The sequence below is a fragment of the Coregonus clupeaformis genome, chromosome 17 (assembly GCF_020615455.1).
Source record: "Coregonus clupeaformis isolate EN_2021a chromosome 17, ASM2061545v1, whole genome shotgun sequence".
Classification (NCBI taxonomy): Eukaryota; Metazoa; Chordata; class Actinopteri; order Salmoniformes; family Salmonidae; genus Coregonus; species Coregonus clupeaformis.
This window is the reverse complement of record NC_059208.1, coordinates 44,089,969-44,114,516: the sequence shown is the minus strand read 5'-3', so window position 1 is coordinate 44,114,516 and position 24,548 is coordinate 44,089,969. Positions and strand designations below refer to the sequence as shown.

The 24,548-nt window shown below is 42.5% G+C and overlaps 2 protein-coding genes across 9 annotated transcripts in view; one reads left to right on the top strand and one right to left on the bottom strand.

The window, feature by feature from the left end:
- Nucleotides 1–101: 101 nt before the first annotated feature.
- LOC121586498 (NADH dehydrogenase [ubiquinone] 1 beta subcomplex subunit 9-like) lies at nt 102–8,233 on the top strand. The gene is made up of 4 exons (XM_041903225.1): nt 102–237; nt 569–761; nt 7,016–7,129; nt 7,794–8,233. Exons 1-4 carry the CDS (start codon nt 149–151, stop codon nt 7,923–7,925), a joined length of 528 nt encoding a protein of 175 aa, XP_041759159.1. The 5' UTR covers nt 102–148; the 3' UTR covers nt 7,926–8,233.
- A 186-nt stretch (nt 8,234–8,419) lies between these two features.
- LOC121586497 (protein MTSS 1) overlaps nt 8,420–24,548 on the bottom strand; it is a 50,151-nt gene continuing 34,022 nt past the window's right edge. For 2 of the 8 annotated variants that reach the window (XM_041903217.2, XM_041903219.2), the window contains 9 exons: nt 20,090–20,247; nt 19,390–19,497; nt 19,083–19,180; nt 18,345–18,555; nt 15,544–15,672; nt 14,917–15,168; nt 14,414–14,569; nt 11,466–11,625; nt 8,420–11,185 (listed from right to left, as the gene is read on the bottom strand). In XM_041903217.2, the coding sequence (XP_041759151.1) occupies nt 10,551–11,185; nt 11,466–11,625; nt 14,414–14,569; nt 14,917–15,168; nt 15,544–15,672; nt 18,345–18,555; nt 19,083–19,180; nt 19,390–19,497; nt 20,090–20,247 (1,907 nt within the window). In that variant the 3' untranslated portion in view covers nt 8,420–10,550. The remainder of the gene's footprint in view (nt 11,186–11,465; nt 11,626–14,413; nt 14,570–14,916; nt 15,169–15,543; nt 15,673–18,344; nt 18,556–19,082; nt 19,181–19,389; nt 19,498–20,089; nt 20,248–24,548) is intronic. The other 6 variants (XM_041903221.2, XM_041903224.2, XM_041903222.2 and 3 more) reach the window with 4 other exon arrangements.

Below are 24,548 nucleotides of genomic sequence, written 5' to 3'. Positions count from 1 at the left end.
TTATCAGATATTCTTTGCTATTATTAATATTGCTAAAATAGTAAGAATTGTATTGGGCATCACGTAGGTGTAAAATGTAATGCCAAATCGCAGACATCCAATGTCCCACAATCCTCATCGCCACCGAAGGTGACAGCGGACAGAAAAAATGGCAACTGCGTACCTTACTCACCATCAAAAAGTCTTGAGGCTTTACAAAAAATCATTGAGGCACCTTGAATCATGGTGTATTTTTAGGTAAGTAAAGTAGTTCTCGTTTTGGAGTCTTATTGAGTAATGTGCAATGCTCTTATCGACTGCATGGAACCAACTTGTTAGCTAGCTAGCTAGGTCACCCTCTGTTTACCCCGTACGCGGTGGCGTGGGGCTAACGTTAGTAACGTAACGATACGCTCGCTGACATGCTATAGTAGCCAGCTGGTGGATAAACTATATTTGCTAACTATCTGCTCGATTCAAGATGGTGCATGCCTCTGTACTCCGATAGCTATCGATCATACACGCACACTCAGTGTAGCCTGTTGTTGTTGACACTAACCGCAGCACCACCTACTTATTTGGTTTACAGGGATAAATACCGCTTCTACGCGTGCATGCTGAGGGCACGCTTCGATGAGGCCAAGGATGAGAAGGACATGGTCAAAGCCACTATGATGCTGAAGGCAGGAGAAGAGGAATTCTGGTCTAACCAACACCCCCAGCCCTACCTCTTCCCGGACTCTCCAGGAGGAACTTCCTATGAAAGATATGAAATGTACAAGGTAATTAAATTAGAAGATTGTCCAACATCTGGATGTGCATTGTGTGTTACGGATTAGGGTCCTTCTCTCATCCCGGGATTTACGGTATTACCAGTTTAGTACACAAAGGGGCAACAAAAAGACTCATAAAAGCCCATTGCATTGGGCGTCTATTACCAGAATGCAAACAAAATTAGCACAATTAATAGCGAATTTCCATAGAGGCTGCTATCTGAATATGATAACGAGCACAAGTGAAAATAAACTAATTACAAAGACAGGCAATTCAGCTCTTAAAGTTATACATATATAGGAAGGAGCTACTGAATGTCATTTTTGGGGAGTTTGAACATTTTACAAGCGAATGTGAATGAGAGACATTGTGCAAATGAACAAAGTTTTGACACATGCTTGTCTAAGGAAGAACAGTACTGGCTCTGAAGCAGCATGTGCACATGCTGTGTCTGTGTGGAGTCTGGATTCGCTAGGGCAACAGGCCTGCCTGCTCTGCTCAGAGAACAGGTGGGAGGAGCAGACAGGCTGAGAATGGAGAGGACAAAAAGATAACTCATCCAAAGGGCATTGACTTCTCAAACACGGCAGAAGCGAACACTATGATGCCTTGTGACCTTATTAATTCAGCCACTTGCTTAGATAACTTGCAAGTTAAACTTAGGGGTTGCGTTAACGCAGAATTCAGCATTTTTTACGCAGGAAAAAATTATTAAACACATAAGAAATATCTTTCTGCCAGATCTAAAATGGTTCTTGTAATTTCTGCTCGGCATCACACTAATTTTGTGCTTCAGTTGCACTTCTCCACTCGGATGAGAGTTCACGAACGGGCATTCTATCAGCAGACAACACTCTGACTGATGTGTAGCTAGTTTTCTCCTGTGCTTTTCTCGGTGTAGTCAGCTTACTTTTCTCCGGTAAAATTAAAGATTAACTTTAAGCAAAACATTTGGAAATGTAGCTGGCTACATTCTTTCTATGATAAACATTAGAAACATGATGGCCATGCATCGTTTAAAAAAAGACCTTGCTTTTTCATGTAAGCTCATTTACTTGTGTGGCTGCCAGCCAAATAGCGTTGCACTTCTGTTGTCATCTGATGAAAATGAAGCTATTTTCTGCTGAATGTGTTGCACTAATGTATTTTCTGTGAAGTAAAACTATAGTGGTACGTCCCTTATCATTCTATTGAAGCAAATAAACACTGACTTTCAATATAAAACTCGACCCCTGTCAATATACAGCTGGACTCACCTGCTCCCTCTTTCTGCCGTTGTGCTATTTACAAACACACGTGACTGGCTCAACTGTTCTGGGGAACAACGGTAAGCTTCATAATGTGACAGGTGAAATGAAGAACGCGATCTGCTTTATCTCCGAACGTATTGCACAAGTTGACTGCAGGTATTTATTTAAAGTAGCTACAAATATAAACATGTATTGAAAAAATTCAAATAAATAGTTTCAAGGAATTTACGGTATTGAAAAACCATCCCGTGGCTATTTCCAAATACCCCGATATATGGTACAGTGAGGGAAAAAAGTATTTGATTCCCTGCTGATTTTTTACGTTTGCCCACTGACGAAGACATGATCAGTCTATAATTTTAATGGTAGGTTTATTTGAACTACTTCTCAGATAGAGTTTAATGTGTCAAATCGGAGGGCCTGTTCGTCTGGACCTCTGGCCGTCTCTATGGGCGTGCCACAGGGTTCAATTCTCGGGCCGACTCTATTCTCTGTGTATATCAATGATGTCGCTCTTGCTGCTGGTGACGCTCGGATCCACCTCTATGCGGACGACACCATTTTGTATACATCTGGCCCTTCATTGGACACTGTGTTAACAAACCTCCAAACGAGCTTCAATGCCATACAACACTCCTTCCGTAGCCTCCAACTGCTCTTAAACACTAGTAAAACTAAATGCATGCTCTTCAACCGAACGCTGCTTGCACCCACCCACCCGACTAGAATCACTACTCTCGGCGGGTCTGACCTAGAGTATGTGGACAACTACAAATACCTAGGTGTCTGGTTAGACTGTAAACTCTCCTTCCAGACTCACATTAAGCATCTCCAATCAAAAGTTACATCTAGAATCGGCTTCCTATTTCGCAACAAAGCCTCCTTCACTCATGCTGCCAAACATGCCCTCGTAAAACTGACTATCCTACCGATCCTTGACTTCGGTGATGTCATTTACAAAATAGCCTCCAACACCCTACTCAGCAAATTGGATGTAGTCTATCACAGTGCCATCCGTTTTGTCACCAAAGCCCCATATACTACCAACCATTGTGACCTGTACGCTCTTGTTGGCTGGCCCTCACTACATATTCGTCGCCAAACCCACTGGCTCCAGGTCATCTATAAATCACTGCTAGGCAAATCCCTGTCTTATCTTAGCTCACTGGTCACCATAGCAACACCCACCCGTAGTCTGCGCTCCAGCAGGTATATCTCACTGGTCATCCCCAAAGTCAACACCTCCTTTGGCCGCCATTCCTTCCAGTTCTCTGCTGCCAATGACTGGAACGAACTGCAAAAATCTCTGAAGCTGGAGACTCTTATCTCCCTCACTAACTTTAAGCGTCAGTTGTCAGAGCAGTTTACCGATCACTGCACCTGTACACAGCCTTTCTGAAATTAGCCCACTCAACTACCTCATCCCCATATTGTTATTTATTTTGCTAATTTGCACCCCAGTATCTCTATTTGCACATCATCTTTTGCACATCTATCATTCCAGTATTATACGAAATTGTAACTATTTTGCACTATGGCCTATTTATTACCTTACCTCCATAACTTACTACATTCGCACACACTGTATATATATTTTCTGTTGTATTTTTGACTTTATGTTTTGTTTACCCCATATGTAACTCTGTGTTGTTGTTTTTCTTGGCCAGGTCGCAGTTGTAAATGAGAACTTGTTCTCAACTGGCTTACCTGGTTAAATAAAGGTGAAAAAAATAAATAAAACAGTGAGACAGAATAACAACAAAAAAATCCAGAAAAACGCATGTCAAAAATGTTATAAATTGATTTGCATTTTAATGAAGGAAATAAGTATTTGACCCCTCTGCAAAACATGACTTAGTACTTGGTGGCAAAACCCTTGTTGGCAATCACAGAGGTCAGACGTTTCTTGTAGTTGGCCACCAGGTTTGCACACATCTCAGGAGGGATTTTGTTCCACTCCTCTTTGCAGATCTTCTCCAAGTAATTAAGGTTTTGAGGCTGACGTTTGGCAACTCGAACCTTCAGCTCCCTCCACAGATTTTCTATGGGATTAAGGTCTGGAGACTGGCTAGGCCACTCCAGGACCTTAATGTGCTTCTTCTTGAGCCACTCCTTTGTTGCCTTGGCCGTGTGTTTTGGGTCAGTGTCATGCTGGAATACCCATCCACGACCCATTTTCAATGCCCTGGCTGAGGGAAGGAGGTTCTCACCCAAGATTTGACGGTACATGGCCCTGTCTATCGTCCCTTTGATGCGGTGAAGTTGTCCTGTCCCCTTAGCAGAAAAACACCCCCAAAGCATAATGTTTCCACCTCCATGTTTGATGGTGTTCTTGGGGTCATAGGCAGCATTCCTCCTCCTCCAAACACGCCGAGTTGAGTTGATGCCAAAGAGCTCGATTTTGGTCACCCAGTTCTCCTCTGAATCATTCAGATGTTCATTGGCAAACTTCAGACGGCCCTGTATATGTGCTTTCTTGAGCAGGGGGACCTTGCGGGCGCTGCAGGATTTCAGTCCTTCACGGCGTAGTGTGTTACCAATTGTTTTCTTGGTGACTATGGTCCCAGCTGCCTTGAGATCATTGACAAGATCCTCCCGTGTAGTTCTGGGCTGATTCCTCACCGTTCTCATGATCATTGCAACTCCACGAGGTGAGATCTTGCATGGAGCCCCAGGCCGAGGGAGATTGACAGTTCTTTTGTGTTTCTTCCATATGCGAATAATCGCACCAACTGTTGTCACCTTTTCACCAAGCTGCTTGGCGATGGTCTTGTAGCCCATTCCAGCCTTGTGTAGGTCTACAATCTTGTCCCTGACATCCTTGGAGAGCTCTTTGGTCTTGGCCATGGTGGAGAGTTTGAAATATGATTGATTGCTTCTGTGGACAGGTGTCTTTTATACAGGTAACAAGCTGAGATTAGGAGCACTCCCTTTAAGAGTGTGCTCCTAATCTCAGCTCGTTACCTGTATAAAAGACACCTGGGAGCCAGAAATCTTTCTGATTGAGAGGGGGTCAAATACTTATTTCCCTCTATAAAATGCAAATCAATTTATAACGTTTTTGACATGCGTTTTTCTGGATTTTTTGTGGTTGTTATTCTGTCTCTCACTGTTCAAATAAACCTACCATTCAAATTATAGACTGATCATTTCTTTGTCAGTGGGCAAACATACAAAATCAGCAGGGGATCAAATACTTTTTTCCCTCACAGTATATACTGTATACCAACCAAGCCTATTACGGATACAATCCCCTGAATCTCAAATCTACCCCCAGCCCATAGACACTTGTGTAGATCTGAGAGGTTTGGATGTGTTTATGCAACAAATATTAGTGCATTGAATCATATTGCATCCAACCAAATTGCATCCAGCCGAATTGTATCGATTCATTCCTCTAATTCAGGGGTTCTCAAAGTAGGGTCCGGGGACTACAAAATATTAAACTAATAATAATATTACTAACAATAACATATAAAAAAAAAAATTGGCCAATGGATCCGTGGAATAAGTTTAGAGGGTGTAATACAATACAATATAATATTATTAATCTACAATGTATGTTCTTAACCCTGGGCAACATGGGCCTGGAAGGCTCACAGGGATAATGGTATCCACAGTAGACCTATACGCCATCAATTATTGATTTTTCACCTCACTACTTCTTGTATTCCCCCCCATGTTTTATAGAAACATAAATGGACTGTAATTTAAGCTTTAAAACTGCTAAGTTTCTTTCTGCCTCATGGAAAAATGTGTAGAATTGCAGGATATTAGCTTTAAAGATGCAACAAACAAAAAAATTGCTCTGCCACATGACAAAATCTGTATAATTGCAGGAAATTAGCTTGAAAACTGTATGAGAAGTTTGAGACCGGCCCCAAAAAGTATGAGAACCCCTGCTCTAATGAAATTGAATCGCACCGAATAATTTCAAACTAAAACGTATTGTTCCTGTATCGGAGCCCATGTATCGAATCGTCTTGAAAGGGGAAGATGCACATCCCTAATGAGAAGCGTATACTAAAATATCAAAATACTACATGTCGTCATGTCTCAAAATCAATATCCATCTTACCTCTATATTGTTTTATGTCATGCGGATTCAAGAAGAAAGATGACGAGTTCAATTGGAAAGTGAGCCTGTCAAGTAGCCAGTAGCCTTCATTCTGGCACAGAATCCAGTTGACGCAATGCAATTTTCCAGATTTTTGATTACTTTATGTCTCTCCAATAACTTTTGAACGGATTTAGATAGCGACATGAGGTTTGTATCATTGGTTTTCTTATAGGATTATCTACACAATTAACATATTACTTTACCCATTGGTCAAAAGATGCATTTTTGAATGGACACCCTACTTATACCACAGTTTCTAAACCCAGAGGCCCAATGTCGCATACTTCCGGGAACGCTTCGAAGCAGACCGGGGTTTGGGAAGTCAACGGGAGAAGTGAAAAATTCTTCCTTGTTAATTTTTTCAATCTAAAGGCACAATCTACATTCAAGCCAATGTCTTAAGTAGCTGCTGCTGAACATGTTATTACTCCAACATCGGGAACATGACAAACTGACACATTTTCATTTTCAAAAAACTACTTGATATCGAAGGAATGCATTTGATTTGACGACCTGCACATGCGCAGTTCGGCGCGAGACGACCGTTAGACCTGATGACGTTTTTCTGTGCATTAGCTAGCCAACGTCGCCATGACTTCGCCTACAAGCGTGATCTGGGAATTCTATTGGAGAAGCAGTTTATAGGAATATTCATACTGTACAATCTTTGATTATACTTTTCCAATCCTTTTTAGAGCTTCACAAGTACCTAGTATGGTAGCCTACTATGACTTCTGCCAAAGGCCTGGACCTTACGGTACAGGAGGCAGTGTGTCTGCTCTGTAACTACTGGGCTGCTGATTCAACCCTCTCTTTGCTGTTGACCCTCAAATGCTACAATACTGAAGCCATGCATCGGCTGTTTCTGATTTCTTGTATTCTGTTTTTCCAGGTCCCCGAATGGTGTCTAGATCACTGGCATCCGTCAGAGAAGGCCATGTATCCTGACTACTTTGCCAAGAGGGAGCAGTGGAAGAAGCTGCGAGAACAGAGCTGGGCAGGAGAGGTAGGTTAGGCTACAGCTCTTTTCCATAAAGTGAAGAATTCTGTCCATTCTCATTTGTTCCTGTGACAGTAACAACATTTTCTGTGCTAAACAAAGCATCAAAGTTAAGAAAGAATGCAAGGTTTGATGTTCACCAATGAGTCTGTCTGTACATTTTAGTCATTTAGCACAATCTCTTATCCAGAGCGACTTACAGTTAGTGCATTCATCTTAAGATAGCTAGGTGGGACAACCACATACCTCAGTCATAGTAAGTACATTTTTCCTCTAAAGTAGCTATCAGAAAAGTCAGTGCTAGTAGGGGGGGGAAAGCCAAGTGTTAGTTTACGAAAGGTACTTTTATTTGTTTTATTTTTATATCTTTGCCAACAAGTACACTCCCCAAGAACCTAAATCCTCCAAAAAGGAGTTGGACGTCTGGGAACATTTGATTATGTAATGTTCGGTCAAGGCATAATCAGGGACCTGGCATATTTTCTTTGAAGTTCTTTAATTATTTCCTTCCTGTTGGATTAGAAATATGACAGATTAACAAACATTCATATTAATTAAATGTATGAATCAATTGATTATACTCACTTCAGACCACCTTATTAATCAATCTACATGAATTGTTGAAATTTGGACAGTTCTGAGTCTAAGGTGTTGTCATCTCTCGTTTCAGGTCCAGCAGCTGCAGGAAGAGACCCCTGCCATTGGGCCCATCTCCGAGGCCCTCCCCCCAGCCCGCAAGGACGGCGACCTCCCCCCTCTGTGGTGGCAGTACGTCACCCGCCCCAGGGAGCGCCCCGTCTAAGAACCCCCGGATGACACTACCTGGTGATAACTCCATAACAGCTCACCACGGTACCTACTACCACACAACAGCATGCGGATTCACCTCCTTGTGAATTACTGTAAAGATAATGATATAATGGAGTTGTTTTGGAAGAGGTTGTTGTACGCAATTTGCAGTATGCGTTGTCAGATGGTATTCCACCCTGCGTGAATTGACAGTAATTATTTAGTTGTAAAAGTGTGTGACTTTCAAATGTAATGTAGATGTACATCTTTTCCTATACAAGGACATCTGTTTAAATAAATATGAGTATAATTCTTGGGAAATGCTTCATGTGTCTCTTTTTGATATGCAGTATTTTGATATGCAGTATTGGCATTGTAGTGTTGCGTATCTTGTGCAAGTGATATCGATTTTATGATCTCCACTTATTGTCAGGAAATCATACTACAACAAAGATAAGACTTTTGATAAGAAATGTAGAAAGCAGAAAATCAAAGAAACACTTCTAGAACCTTTTTCAACAGACGCACATTCTGCTACATCTTTATTTTTAGCTGAAACAACTGTTACATAGAAAATAGGAGACAGAATTCAGGAAATGAATAATAATTATCTTAGAGAACGTCAGTGGTACAGAAAGAGGTCAACTCTGTCCAAACATGTCTCTAGGTCATCAGCAACAGACTCACAAGGCTAGAGTACTAGTGTATGTCAATCTAGCCCACAATCTGCGGCCCAATGCTCGCCTCTTTTCCCTCATGTTAATGAACTTCAAGATTAACACATTAGATTAACAATATGTTTACATCATATTACTTTTACCTGTCACATATAAGTAGGCGAAACCGTTGCAGACTATTGGGACAAAACCTCGGATTTGCAAGGAGTGAGTCTTTGACCATGACCAAAAACTAACTTCGATTACTTCTAACCATTTTAGCATACATAAGATTTAGCAAAGTATCTCTACACCAACGGCTGTACTTTCGAAAAATACTACAGTATATTACAGCTAAGTTTTACATGGACAATATCAGACCATTGTCTAGAATAATTGAGTCGGGAGCTATATAGGATTTTCAGCGTCATATGCATGTCGTTGCATCGGCCACACTTAAGTTTCGCCTGTCTTACCTGTCTTGACTGGAAAAATAATCAGGCTTCAGTCGTTATGCACAAAGTCAAACTGCTCTCAAATGGGGGAAATGTATTGGGATAAATAGGTTCAGTATAAAAATTATCTTTAACACTTTTAAGAGTTAAAAACACCATGCATTACTCGATCTCATATAACAGGATGTCTTGAAATGTGTGTTTGACAGTACAGCTGGGCTACAACTTCTACACCACAAACTAAGGTATGGCATTCATGAAACATTATAATGGAAGAAATGACAATGTTTTGGATGTCTATACATATTAGGCCATGTCATCTTGTGAAATACTTTAGGTAGTCGCAATACTGAATTCTGTCTTCAGTTCACGGTGCTGAACACAAGCTAACACAAACTCGACTATGTTACCTTTCTCTACAACTCCTTTATTTTTTATATTTTTTTTAACATTTTCTAATACTATTAGTTTGTTTTCACGTTCGAATGAGTTCTAGTTACCAGTGATCACCACTAGAATAGCTTTCACAGAGTCTGTACAAGTATTTTCACAGCAGGACGAGCACTTGTTACGTTTTCCAGTTATATTTGCGTATGAATCCTCTGTATACCATTTAGCACAGCATCACTTGTATTGAAATAAATTATCAATCTCAACGTAACGGAAACTTTCTTCTCTAATTCTAGAGATAAACAGGAAAGTAAATAAGACTCCTATTCTATAGCCACCAATCAATGAGTGCTTCCACTGACACTTGAGTTGCATTCAAGGTCGAAACCTTTGCAACATCTTTCTATTGACAAATGATGTGACACCCATTGACAACCACTCATTAGATTGTTAACGATTGCAAGTGTGGCAAGTCCTTGCGTCCTTCTTCGCTGACCAAGAAGCTTCCTATTAACAGTGGGTTGTATTTATTCTCTTTCTGAATCTTTGGCGGTCTAGTTTATTAAGGCGCAATTAATTGGGGTAGAACATGCAAATTGATTAATTTTTCAATGATAAAAGAAAATAGATAAAATACTTGCTATTACAGGAAAGTAAAATGCCGCTTTCCATTGTGGTTATTTCCCTGTGTACCCCTCTTCTCCACACAATCTTACCTTGTATATCTTTCTCCCTCCATTATTCAATTGTTTTGCTTTACCTTTTATGTGTTATCACAGAAAAGATTAATCATATTCAGTAAAATAAAGTAATTTAAGTTAATTCAGCTCTAAGCCTTTTGGCACCTTTCATGACAATGGACAGGTAAAAGGAGAAAGTACGAAGAGGTGCATTGAACACAACATACAAACGCATCAAAATATAAATATGTACATACAAATAAAATATTAGATATTTTTCGTCATTTGAAAATAGTCAAAGCAGTTGTCGCTCCGTTTCCCTCCTTCCCAACTTTCCCGCGTACTTTCACGCATCTAGACTCCCACCCTTTTCTTAAACCTATGGGTGAAGACACTGAGTTACTGTATGTGATTCAATCTGCTACAGACCCAGACCTCGCACACTAAGCTAAGCCTCTCACACTATTCGCGGCGCCGACCGGTCGTTGGACGTCGTCTTCTTCAGCTTGACCCCTCGCCGTATGGCCAAGAGCACATCTTCCCCCTCGCCGCATCCGGGCTCCTCCTCCTGAACCTCCGGCAGGGCCTCACGGTCCCACTCCGACAGCCTACTACCAGACTGAGGTGGGGGAGTGGGCGGATCGGAGGGGACCTGAGTGTCCCAGGTTGCCTTGGGAGACACCAACCCGTTGTCCCCCGCTGAAGAGAGTGGGCTCCGGGGGCTCAGTGGTCCCCCTCCCTCACTCTCTCCCCTGAAGAACACCCCGGGGTGCTCGGGCACAGTGGGCGTCTTGACGGGGATCATGGGGGGCTTGATGGGGATGGGGCCCAGACCCAGGCCTCCGGAGGGCCGGCGCAGGTTGGGCTTGGAGGAGGGTGTGCGGCGGATGGTGGCCACCCCGGGGGTGACAATGCTGGCGGGGGAGGGGGCTGTGGAGGGGATGCCCGCTGTGGAGGCCGGCCGCTTGGCCTGGAACATGCGGCGGTAGGACTGGCTGATGTCACTGTTGCGGGGGATGGTGGAGGACTTGTCGAAGTCGGGCTGGTCTGTCTCCTGGTCACCACCCACGGAGAAGTAGTCGTAGTCGGACACTGGCGGGACGAGATAATATGAGGATCATTGTCACCTACACATACAGTACACTTCAAATACACATTTTTTATCCCTATGGATGTTGATAAGAAAATGCCATTAGACAAGAGGTTCAGATCCTTAGTCAAAACATGACTAACACCTATTATTGCTCACTCTAATTCAAATTGAGTGGACCCCTATCAAATATCCATACATTGACCTTCTACTGTATATATTAAGGACTAATGTGGATTACCCCTAACATGCAGTAGGAGACACACATACACATTACAGTACCTTGTGAGGGGATGGTGTCCTCAGAGCAGCACGGCGTGGTGTTCTGGGTGCTGTAGCCACTGGAGCACTGCAGGGAGTCCCTGCTGGAGCGCTGGATATCCAGCTGCAACCCCCGGGCCAGAGCCAGGGCCAGCTCCTCATGGGCCTCCGCCTCCTCCTGCTGACACACACACATTAAGACATATAGCTTATACATACCTATCATACCTAGCAATATGGGCCCTATTCAGACTTGAGATAAGTTGACTTAAAGGACAATTCTGCTACTTTTCAACCTCATATTCATTATCTCCAGCACCATACCAGTCTCTACATATCTGAAAACGGCACGGTCTATGATCTGTGGTTAAAAAGATAAGAAGAAAGGTCCTAAAAAATGCTTCTCTGTGACATCACAGTGTAGGATTAAAAGTTTTTACAAAATTGTGATTTCAAAACCTGCAACGAGTTTCTAGCCAGAGAGAGGATATTTTATTGCTCCCCACGTCACCGTGAATCTCAAGAGTGTTCGCAAATCAATGTTAATAAAATTTTAACATTTTGGTGATGTCATCGGGTAGAAATGCGCCGTTTTCACATACAGTATGTAGGCAATGGTATTGTGCTGAGATAATGAAAATGAGATTGAAAAGATTGAAAAGTGGTGGAGTTGCCCTTTAATATGGACTTAAGTCAAAAAAAATTGACCTAAGTACTACAGGAAAAAGAAGAGGACCGAGCACGCCCCCATTCTCATTGACGGGGCTGTAGTGGAGCAGATTGAGTGCTTCAAGTTCCTTGGTGTCCACATCACCAACAAACTATCATGGTCCAAGCACACAGTCGTGAAGAGGGCACGACAAAACCTATTCCCCCTAAGGAGACTGAAAAGATTTGGCATGGGTCCTCAGATCCTCAAAAGGTTCTACAGCTGCACCATCGAGAGCATCCTGACTGGTTGCATCACTGCCTGGTATGGCAACTGCTCGGCCTCCGACCGCAAGGCACTACAGAGGGTAGTGCGTACGGCCCAGTACATCAAAATTATCAAAGACTCCAGCCACCCTAGTCATAGACTGTTCTCTCTGCTACCGCACGGCAAGAGGTACCGGAGCGTCAAGTCTAGGTCCAAGAGGCTTCTAAACAGCTTCTACCCCCAAGCCATAAGACTCCTGAACATCTAATCAAATGGCTACCCAGACTATTTGCATTGCCCCCCTCTTTTAAGCTGCTGCTACTCTCTGTTTATTATCTATGCATAGTCACTTTAATAACTCTACCTACATGTACATATTACCCCAATTACCTCGACTAACCGGTGCCCCCGCACATTGACTCGGTACCGGTACCCCCTGTATATAGCCTCGCTATTGTTATTTTTACTGCTGCTCTTTAATTATTTGTTACTTTTATTTCGTATTATTTTATATTGTATTTTTGTGTGATTTTTTTTGTATTCTTCCTTAAAACTGCATTGTTGGTTAAGGGCTTGTAAGTAAGCATTTCACTGTAAGGTCTACACCTGTTGTATTCGGCGCATGTGACAAATACAAATTTATTTGATTAAGTCCATGTTATCTCATGTCTGAATCAGGCCCTATAACAGCAAGCATACAGCAAAATATACATTAAAATGTATCTTTCACACCATACAGACAACTGCATTTAACAGCCACACAACAGACCTGGGTCAAATACTTTCAAAAACTTGAGCTGTGCTTGATTTAGTTTTCCTTATAGTATACAGTAAATATTTGACAGGTCTGTTGTAAAATAAAAACACACACATGGCATTCACATGGTCATAAAACACATTCATATACTGTACACCTCTACATTGGGGATATAAGTATAAGTATCCATGTGTTTCTGTAATTATGGGTGTAGTTACTTAAGTGATAATGCCCGAGAAGCCGGTGTTTGGAGGATATGTTTGTCTCGGGCCGGCAAACCGTGCCAATATATCCTCCAAACACTGGCTTCGAGGGCATTATCCCTGTTATACAATGGGTTACCAACATATTCAAATAATGATTGACATAGTTTCATTAAAAGCGTTATTTTGATGAATTTATTCATACTATTTCATACTTCCACAAGATATAGTCCCGATACAAATCTAGGGTTGCTACCCGGCTGGTCGTTCGTTCTATTGGTTCGGTTGCTAGAGACGCGACCCAGTCGTTCAGTCTTTCTGTTCTGTATCTATGGACGCGACCCAGTCATTTGTTCTAAATATTCCAATGACATACTGGCTGGTAACGTTCTTATCCCTTGCTTGCTAGCTAGCCAACTACGGCTAACTTACAGTCACGTCAAAATAACAGCCAGAATAACAGCAAAGTAGCTGCATTTGCATTTGTTTAAGCTGTTTTCTAGTGACATTTATTTGGATACATCCATAACAATGAGCTAATGAGGAGCGATTTCGCCTGACATAGAAAATGTGCTCACTCATCACGACACTGTTGTTCAGAGAAGCTAGCCAACAACACAGCTAACACAATCACTTCAAACTGAAGCTGGAAAGACTGCAAACTAGCTGCACTTGGTTTCGTTTTACCTTTTTTACAATTTACATTTCTTTGTATATATCCATAAAAATTATACCAGCTGATTCATGATTTAGCCTGCTGAGAAACGCTGCCTGTCTGTCTCGTCCCGACCCTTACATGTTCATTACTATGGGACAGCTGGAGATCGCATTTGAATATTGAAACAATGTTAAAACAATGTCGGAGAGACAGACTGCAAGGTTTATAAAAATCTCCGTTGTTGAAAACTAAATGTTAGTCTAAAAGAAATGTGAGATAATGTCTAGATGCTTTTTATTATGGAGATCAAGTTTATACATTACTGGAACAGAGTAAATAGGCATTTAACTTAATAGATTTTGCTGGTGATAACTTGCGGAATAGACACCGGCTGGAATGCGGTTTTAGCCAATCAGCATTCAGGATTAGACCCACCCGTTGTATAACTGCATTGGTGCCCTTGGCTCTCTGGGGCTCCTCCCCGGGTGTGGTGGCCTGGGGGCTGCTGGGATCTGGAGTCACCCTCTTCTCCTTGGTCCTCCTCAGGGTGTTCACCATGGGCTGGTCGTAGGGCCCCGGCCTGGCCCAGTCCTGCAAAACACAGAGAGACAAAGCTCTTGAGCAACGCCTGCCAAGAATAGCTCTGCTCTGTTGTGTAGCTCTGATAGCTCTGTTGTGTTCATTACGCAAGAAACGGAAGAAAAAGGACTGAAACTGATTGTGTTTTTATAGAATTCATGCCTTTATGAATTACATTTATGCTGTATGACTTCACATATAAATACTTGCATAATGCAACCGGAGAGTGTTTGCAATCTCCCTGTGATTTGAAAAGTGATTGTGAGAAGTGATTGCATCAGTGTCTGATCATCCACAGAGGAGACTGGAGAAAAGGAAGGAGGAAGAGGAGGAGGCGGTCGATGACAGAACGGACGCACCTTCCAGGTGAGGACCTTGGAGGAGGGGATCATGCCCGGTCCCAGGGCGTAATAGGGGGGGTAGTCCACCAGGAGGGCGGAACCTGGTCTCGACCATTCCCACTCGGGGGAGGTGGGAGAGTAGGAGGGCGAGGCAAGAGGGGTGGAGGGGGAAGATGGAGGGAGGTCGGGGTAGACCTCCTGCATGCCCCCGCCAGACAGATAGGGGGCGGCAGAGGGCCCGTGATGATGATGATCGTACCCGTTTGACAGCTGAATGTGAGTGGAGGACAAAGTGACACAACAATGAGAAATCATAATTCAAAATGGCGGCTGCTGGTGATGAAAAAGGAAGGTCAAAATAATGCACACGACTGAAATCAGATGGAATTGAATCATAACATCAAATCATGGTAGCAGACACCTGTGTCATGTTCAGTAGGTACAATTTGAAACAAAGCCAAATGCAGAAGATAGGCTACTACTTGAACTTGTCCAATAAGAATGCTCCTGTATTTGAGGCCCACTGAACATGACGCAGCTGTCTATGTGACAGAAATGAGGGAGGTTTGATCAACCAGCAAAAGTGTACCTAATAACTCTGCTCCTGTTTTGAACGTGTCTATGAGTGTTTAAGCGTGTGTTCACCTGTTCCACCATAGTGCTGGAGCAGGTCTCCTTAGAGGAGGCAGGTGAGGAAGAGGAGGACGAGGAGGAGCTGCCCTCACTGACAGGCTGGCAAGTCTCAGAGACGGCCGAGGATGAAGAGCCAGAGGTCTACAGCAAAGCCGTGCAGCAGGACAGAAAGGCACACACACACACACAAACACACACACACAGACAGACACACACACACACACACGTAAAGAAGCAGTTGAAAACAGAGCAGCCACGAAGAGACAGGTAAAAAAGATAAGATGCACAGACAGAAGTACAGAGAAAGAGAACAGAAGAAAAACATTCTGGGTTTGCAACATCGATAAGAAGGAAAACATGAAAAAGCTATAAGCACTACGGCAAAGCATGAAAGTTATGCAAATAAGCGTGACTTGTTACACACTAAACAGCTAACAGTATGCAGATGCAGAGATTACAATGGACTGTATTAATAATAGTAGAGTCATAGGTGCTGAGTCTAAGGTGGGGGGGTCGGGGTGAGCACCTATGAGCTTATGTACACAGTGCAGAAAACATCAGAGCTTTTCAGCCATTAAAAGCCTTCCACATAGCACAGCCATTTCAGTGGTAATTAGAACTAAGAGGGCATTGTTTGAATTGAGCACCCACAAAGCAAGCATAGCTATACACTACAGGTAAAAAGGTTTACAACACCTACTCATTCAAGGGTTTTTCTTTATTTTTACTATTTTCTACATTGTAGAATAATAGTGAAGACATAAATCTATGAAATAACACATATGGAATCATGTAGTAACCGAAAAAGTGTTAAACAAATCAAAATATATTTATATATTTGAGATTCTTCAAAAATAGCCACCCTTTGCCTTAATGACAGTTTTGCACACTCTTGGCATTCTCTCAACCAGCTTCATGAGGTAGTCACCTGCATTTCAATTAACAGGTGTGCCTTCTTAAAAGTTAATTTGTGGAATTTATTTGGTAAAGTCCATATTATGGCAAGAACAGCTCAAATAAGCAAAGATAAAAGACAGTCCATCATTACTTTAAGACATGAAGGTCAGTCAATACGAAAAAAGTGCAGTCGCAAAAACCATCAAGCGCTGTGATGAAACTGGCTCTCATGAGGACCACCACAGGAATGGAAGACCCAGAGGTACCTCTGCTGCAGAGGATAAGTTCATTAGAGTTACCAGCCTCAGAAATTGCAGCCTGAATAAATGTTTCACAGAGTTCAAGTAACAGACACATGTCAACATAAACTGTTCAGAGGAGACTGTGAATCAGGCCTTCATGGTCGAATTGCTGCAAAGAAACCACTACTAAAGGACACCAATAATAAGAAGAGACTTGCTTGGGCCAAGAAACAAGAGCAATGGACATTAGACCGGTGGAAATTTGTCCTTTGGTCTGGAGTCCAAATTGGAGATTTTTGGTTCCAACCGCCGTGTCTTTGTGAGACGCGGTGTGGGTGAACAGATGATCTCAGCATGTGTATTTCCCACCGTAAAGAATGGAGGAGGAGGTGTATGGTGTGGGGGTGCTTTGCTGGTGACACTGTCTGTGATTTATTTAGAATTCAAGGCACACTTAACCAGCATGGCTACCACAGCATTCTGCAGCGATACGCCATCCCATCTGGTTTGTGCTTAGTGGGACTATCATTTGTTTTTCAACAGGACAATGACCCAACACACCCCCAGGCTGTGTAAGGGCTATTTTACCAAGAAGGAGAGTGATGGAGTGCTGCATCAGTTGACCTGGACTCCACAATCCCCCGACCTCAACCCAATTGAAATGGTTTGGGATGAGTCGGACCGCAGAGTGAAGGAAAAGCAGCCAACAAGTGCTCAGCATATGTGGGAACTCCTTCAAGACTGTTGGAAAAGCATTCCAGGTGATGCTGGTGAGAGAATGCCAAGAGTGTGCAAAGCTGTCATCAAGGCAAAGGGTTGCTATTTGAATAATATTTTTTGGTTACTACATTAATTAATATTAATTAATTAATTAATATGCCATTTAGCAGACGCTTTTATCCAAAGCGACTTACAGTCATGCGTGCATACATTTTTGTGTATGGGTGGTCCCGGGGATCGAACCCACTACCTTGGCGTTACAAGCGCCGTGCTCTACCAGTTTTGATGTCTTCAGTATTATTCTACAATGTAGAAAATAGTAAAAATAAAGAAAAACCCTTGAATGAGTAGGTGTTCTAAAACTTTTGACCGGTAGTGTACTTCCAGCCACCACTAAGACCACACAAGCCTTATCTTGTATCTAAGCAACACTGTAGTTGTCATACAGGTATACAGTATATAAGGTCTTTACATTATCAGTGACTAAACACACACTTTGTGTTTATGCGTGGGTGCGCAATCAATCAGACCCAGCTGTGTGTTGGGTCTGTGAGCAGGGTGCCTGGCTGTTGGGCTAGCTCCCAGCTGCTCACCCCTGTGGTTCTAGTGGTCTATGTAAGGTAATGGGGCTGTGAATGTGAGGGTGACTCATCACAGTGATGCCACCGCTGCTGTCTCTAATGAGCCCCGTTACCTAGCAACCTGGGAGGATTGTCTCTGACCAGTAACAGAGCCCAGGTGGGGAGTCTGAAGTGTCGGGTGGAATACAATGCCTCTGTTACTGTGTGTGTGCATATGTTTTAGTTCATACAGTATGTTACTGCTTCTTAGTGGTTTAATGTTTCTGTAATATGTCTGTTTGAGGGGTGTAGATAAAGCAGCCATCACACCAATGTGACCAGAGTCATATTGTCACCACAAGTTCCTGTTCTCAGGCTCGTCTCTCTGTAGTACCTGTGGGTGGGTGTCAGGGGGCATGGGCGAGGGCGACTTGGACTGGTAGGCATCCTGGGAGATGAAGCCAGAGTCGTGGGAGGAGACACTGGAGAGGCGGGCGGGGCCTTGCTGAGGGAGGGCGGAGCTCCGGTAGCGGTAGTGGGAGGTGGGGGAGTGGCAGTGAGAGCCGCTGGAGCGAGAGTCGCTGCTGTTGACGCTGTTCAGACTACTGCGAGAGACAAGGAGAGAACACCGTCTTTTGGTTACTAACGGATATTGGTAACTGGTTCTCAACTGAAATGCCTGGTTAAACTATGTAAATAGATGACAAAAATATTGATTCAAAACAATATTTACATTTTAAGGTTTTTTAAGACTGTTACTAGGTAATTTCAAACAGCTACAGTTTGAATATGTTACAGCGCCAGCCACAAGCAGAGGTCGCTAACAAGCTCGCCTGGAACACAAATTGGATGGTTTCTTTGGCCCTAATGCCTCACACAACACGCCTCTTCGAAAAGTATTGAGACAGTTGACTCATTCATTTCGGAAAGGCCACTGCGGCCTCACATTTGTAAACATCCCAATTATGGCAATAATGACAAAGCTGCAGTACCACCTCCAATACAGAAGATGGCGTAGGAGGATTGAATGCGAGGCTGATGCGTCACTCCCAATCCCTACTATGTTCTCAACCAGTTGAGAGGTTTGGGTGTAGTAGTGTAGTAGTGGTGATTATTGGGCATGCTCACTAACCTGCACATGCTGGACTTCCTGGATGCTGTGGTGCTGGGGGAGGAAGGAGGGGTCTGGTATGACCAGCTGCTCTCAGATCCCTTCAGGTCCAGAATGACCTTGGAGGAAGAACATCAGAACAAGGGAATTTATGAACAAAACATCTTGTAAAAAAGCAATTGGCAGCCCTATTTCTAGAGGGAAATTGATTTCTTTACCATTGTACCTCCAATCATGTGAATCAGTAACACAGAGACACTCACCGTTATCCAGGACAAAAAGAGGACTATTTTAGCCCTGTCCTGAGAGTGCGGACCAAATCACTGACCTGCTCGCTGGCAGGGGGCAGCTTGTGGGGGTCCATGGTCAGAGCCTTCAGGTCATCAGTGAGAGTCTGCAGGTGAGTGATCTCCCCCAACATCGACATCTCCTCTTCCTGATGAACAAGAATGGCGGGTTGCTGTAAGGGCTTGTGCTAGCTTATAAATGTGGTATACATTTAAAATTAGAGCTTGTTCTCCATTGACAATAGCTCTACTTTTAGACTTCAGTGAATTGAAGCAGGTCATCCCTCTCTACTGGGATTTTCAAAATCTCTTTGGAGAGCAAGATTCAATGGCAATAGAAAAACTTAGAATAGACTACATTAATCACGTTCACAGGTGCATGGGAGAAGCAAAAACTAAAGTAAACTGACCAGCATGGATTACCGCAGATTGTGTATACTTACAGAATAAACATTTACTCAGATGCAACATTTGGGTCACATACACCTTCATCAAAAATCGCCAAATAGTTCACCTTAAAGGATGAGATGGTTGTTTGGGCGCACAAAGTGTACTGTATATTAACGTCCAAAACAAATACACTATTGGTTGGAACTAATTTGTTGGAACAACATGATTGGTAATAATGTGTTGGAGCAATTGTTAAGCGGGTCCTACTTCATTTCTACATGTTTTCTTCAGCCCAGAACCCCCTAACAAATGATGTGTGTTTGACTACACAGACTGTTGGTCGGGACTCACCACGACAGGCCTCAGCATGGAGACTAAGGTGCAGAAGCGGCTCCTCTCCTCCACCAGGGCCTTCCTGACCGCCTGCTTCTCTGTCTCCTCCAGCAGCAGGTACTTATCACTGATGTCCTGCATGGCACTGTCCAGCTGGGGCTGGATGTCCCCCCGACCTGCGGCACACACACACAACAACCATCTTTGTTAGTTTTATGCTAACTTAGGGTTAGGAAGACAAAGTACACAGCTAAGTACACAGCAGCATAATCTACATTCAGTCTCAAACCAGATGTTTGTGTGGACTGTACAAGGAATTCTGAGGTGAAAACAGCACGAAAAGACTCTTAAAGATATGTTTTAACTGAATTGTGGTTTTCAGTCGTCATCATCATCATCATTAGATATATAGCAGGTAGCTTAGTGGTTAAGAGCATTGTGCCAGTAACCGAAAGGTCGCTGGTTCTAATCCCCAAGCCAACTAGGTGAAAAATCTGTCGATGTGCCCTTGAGCAAGGCACTTAACCCTAATTGCTCCTGTAAGTCGCTCTGGATAAGAGCGTCTACTAAAATGTAAAAATATAGATATAACCATCACCACAGTCCCAACCCTCTTTGTAATTACAATTCCCACCAATCCCTTGTACTACTTCACGCTTAATCTTTTGATCACTAATGGTCAGTGTAATCATAGACAATTTATATCTATGAGTGCAATCCTCACAGTGCTATCTCAAGCACAAATCAAATCATGCTGTGGAACCGGTTGGTGTTTACATCAGGGTCACACCCTCACAATATTACACAAACTTAGGATTCAGGAACACACTGAAGAACCATTGCCCTAGGCAAGGTACAGTTATAGCAGGATATTGTCCCCCTCCCCCCCCCACTTAAGTAATCGCTCTTCACAAAATGGAGCATTGTTCTGATTTGGACATTTTACCCTCTCAAATTCAACCGCTTAAACGTATCAAATCAGTGTTTTTGGTTTTACTGACATTCAAAAATCTAGCCGTGTTTTAATATAAAAGTGTCACATTTGTTATTTAAACGTCCAATGCAGCCGTTTTTTATCTCAATATCAAATTATTTATTGGTAACAATGACTTGTGATTGTTTTCAATTAAAATGGTCAAAAAGAAACAAAAATAGCTTCTTAGCAAAGATCAATTTCTCAAGCGAGAATTATGCTAGGACTAAAAAATATATACATATAAATGGATGAGCATGCTTTCTGTTTTTCCCAACAACAAAAAAATTGTATTACGAGTAAAAAGTAATGGGGTATATTGCTTAATTAAATTACATTAAATTGTTATGACCTGTGTCTTTAAACCAATGTATGTTCAAATAAATAATTTACACTGAACAAAAATAGAATGGGTGACATGTCTGGTGAGTATGCAGGCCATATAAGAACTGGGACATTTTCAGTTTCCAGGAATTGTGTAATGCACATGGGGCTGTGCATTATCATGCTGAAACATGAGTTGATGGCGGTGGATGAATGGCATGAAAATGGGCCTCAGGATCTCGTCACGGTATCTCTGTACATTCAAATTGCCATTGATAAAATGCAATTATGTTCATGGTCCGTAGCTTATGCCTGCCCATACCATAACCCCACCGCCACCATGGGGCACTCTGTTCACAACGTTGACATCAGCAAACCTTTCGCACACTGGTGAGGACGACGAGCACGCAGATGAGCTTCCCTGAGACGTTTCTGACAGTTTGTGCAGAAATTCTTCAGTTTTCCCCAGCATAAGGTTCTTGATATGCCACACCTGTAAGGTGGATGGATTATCTTGGCAAATGAGAAATGCTCACTAACAGGGATATAAACAAATTTGTGTGCAAAATTTGAGCTAAATAAGCTTTCTGTGCGTATGGAAAATGTATGGGATCTTTTATTTCAGCACATCAAACATGAGACCAACACCTTGCGTTTATATTTTTGTTCAGTATAGATACATTTTACATTTTTAGTAGACACTCTTATCCAGAGCGACTTACATGAGCAATTAGGGTTAAGTGCCTTGCTCAAGGGCACATCGACAGATTTTTCACCTAGTTGGCTCAGGGATTAGAACCAGCGACCTTTCAGTTACTGGCACAACGCTCTTAACCACTAAGCTACCTGCCGCCCCAATAGTAAAAACATATAAACAGTTCTACAACCGATCATCAAGAATCAACAGAGTTCCAACCCTGCCACAAAAGGCTGAGTGATATGGCTTATTCATTATTATAGTTCAGGGCTCTACGGTCTACGTGGACAGTTTTCTACAAGGAGTACATCACTAAGTAAAAATGTAAAAGCACACAAATAAATCTAGGAGAACAATTTAAGTATTTTAGTGTTTTAATAATAAGAAATTACTAAAAGTTCATGAATAAATGTTTTTAGGAGTGATCCATGCTCAATCAAGCATAACCATTCGGTGAGACAAAAATGTCCAGCCGCCCCTTTAAGGGACGGACCTTTACTGTGATAACTTGGGCACTCGTTTGTCTGTGATGAAAAAAATCTCTGACTGTGATGCCTTCCTAGCAGCAGACAGTTGCAGCAACTAACCTAGCGTGTGAACAAAACAATGTAACTGGCCAAGAAACACGAGGACAAAGTCACACTTTAGTATCCTTTCTTGTCAATTCGACCAACAAATAAAATTCTACAAAATAAATTCCCAAATGCTCTGTGTGACCACCCGCCAATATGGCTGGTGAAATAGACATTGTTACCCGCCAATGATAAAATCTACCCGCATTTGGCGGGTAGCGGGTGTTCATTTCCAATCCTGTTTGGAACTCTTTCTTACTCTTTCTTATTGTGGTCCTCTGTAGCTCAGCTGGTAGAGCACGGCGCTTGTAACGCCAAGGTAGTGGGTTCAATCCCCGGGACCACACAAAACATTTTTTATGCACGCATGACTGTAAGTCGCTTTGGATAAAAGCGTCTGCTAAATGGCATATTATATTATATTATTATATATTATATTGGTCTTTTAACTAATTGACCACCTGGTGATGTCACCAGGCAGGCCAAAACTCCATCCCACCAAAACAGGCTGAAATTCTAGGTCAGCCTTTTCAAACAGCTCTTATACTAAAAGGGCATTATCATAATTTTCACAGTATTATTCCAACCTCATAGTGTGGAAATATACATAAAACACAGGAAAATCACGTTTTTGAATGCACAGGGCCTTTAAGAACACAATCAAAGTAGATTATGTATCAAGACATTGTGTGCTAAAAGAATAGAACTCTAGTCTGAACTGGTAGAGAAACGTTCAGTAATCTCCTCTGTAGGCTTTACGGACATAAACATGCAATTAAAGTTTTACATTTCTCAGAAGAGCCAGTACTAGTTATGTGGTTAAGGCTAGATAGATGGAGACCCCTTCTTATTTTCCAGGGAAAGTACTGCAGACGAATTCCTTCACGGGACACAGAATGCAACGTTTGGTTTCCCACAGTATTTACTGTGCGCTGAAGGATCACATTCGGCATGTTGCCGCTCTCCATTGCTCTCATTGCACTCATAGCAATGCACTGGGGGAGTTTCCCTGCGCTATATAACAGGCTAGGGAGACTATTGAACCAGAGAGCTCTGACCACATCTGAGGTTCCTCAGGGGTCAGTTCTCGGTCCTGTTTGTTTTGTCTTACAGGTGAGATTGAAGCTGGAAATCAAACTCTTTTGACGGTCAGGATAATATGGCCTTGTTTATAATCATAATAGGCCTTTTATGCTACTAAAACAGACAAACAGACTGGTTCAAAAGGCCAATGTCTAGTTTTTCATAGTACTTGAAAATTATTTGTGTTTGGCGAATGCATGCAAAGGGGTACCATTCACAATGTTGTATCATTCTCTCACATTGAATATAACAACATTCCAAACCTCTTCAAACAAGAATGATATACTCCTAAACTCTAAAAATTCTGTAAACACATATATCACAATACAAGATACAAACTAAGCAGTACTTGGTTTCATAACAGGCAGGATATGGTCAGGGTGAGACAGTGCAGGAGTCAGATCAAAAGCAGTACTTGGTTTCATAACAGGCAGGATATGGCCAGGGTGAGACAGTGCAGGAGTCAGATCAAAAGCAGTACTTGGTTTCATAACAGGCAGGATATGGCCAGGGTGAGACAGTGCAGGAGTCAGATCAAAAGCAGTACTTGGTTTCATAACAGGCAGGATATGGTCAGGGTGAGACAGTGCAGGAGTCAGATCAAAAGCAGTACTTGGTTTCATAACAGGCAGGATATGGTCAGGGTGAGACAGTGCAGGAGTCAGATCAAAAGCAGTACTTGGTTTCATAACAGGCAGGATATGGTCAGGGTGAGACAGTGCAGGAGTCAGATCAAAAGCAGTACTTGGTTTCATAACAGGCAGGATATGGTCAGGGTGAGACAGTGCAGGAGTCAGATCAAAAGCTGTACTTGGTTTCATAACAGGC

Excerpts from the sequence above, each read along its gene's own strand:
- LOC121586498 (XM_041903225.1), top strand. The coding sequence starts at position 149 with ATGGCAACTGCGTACCTTACTCACCATCAAAAAGTCTTGAGGCTTTAC. Across the intron at positions 238-568 it reads GAATCATGGTGTATTTTTAG|GGATAAATACCGCTTCTACG; the intron begins GTAAGTAAAGTA and ends TTTGGTTTACAG. Across the intron at positions 762-7,015 it reads AAAGATATGAAATGTACAAG|GTCCCCGAATGGTGTCTAGA; the intron begins GTAATTAAATTA and ends CTGTTTTTCCAG.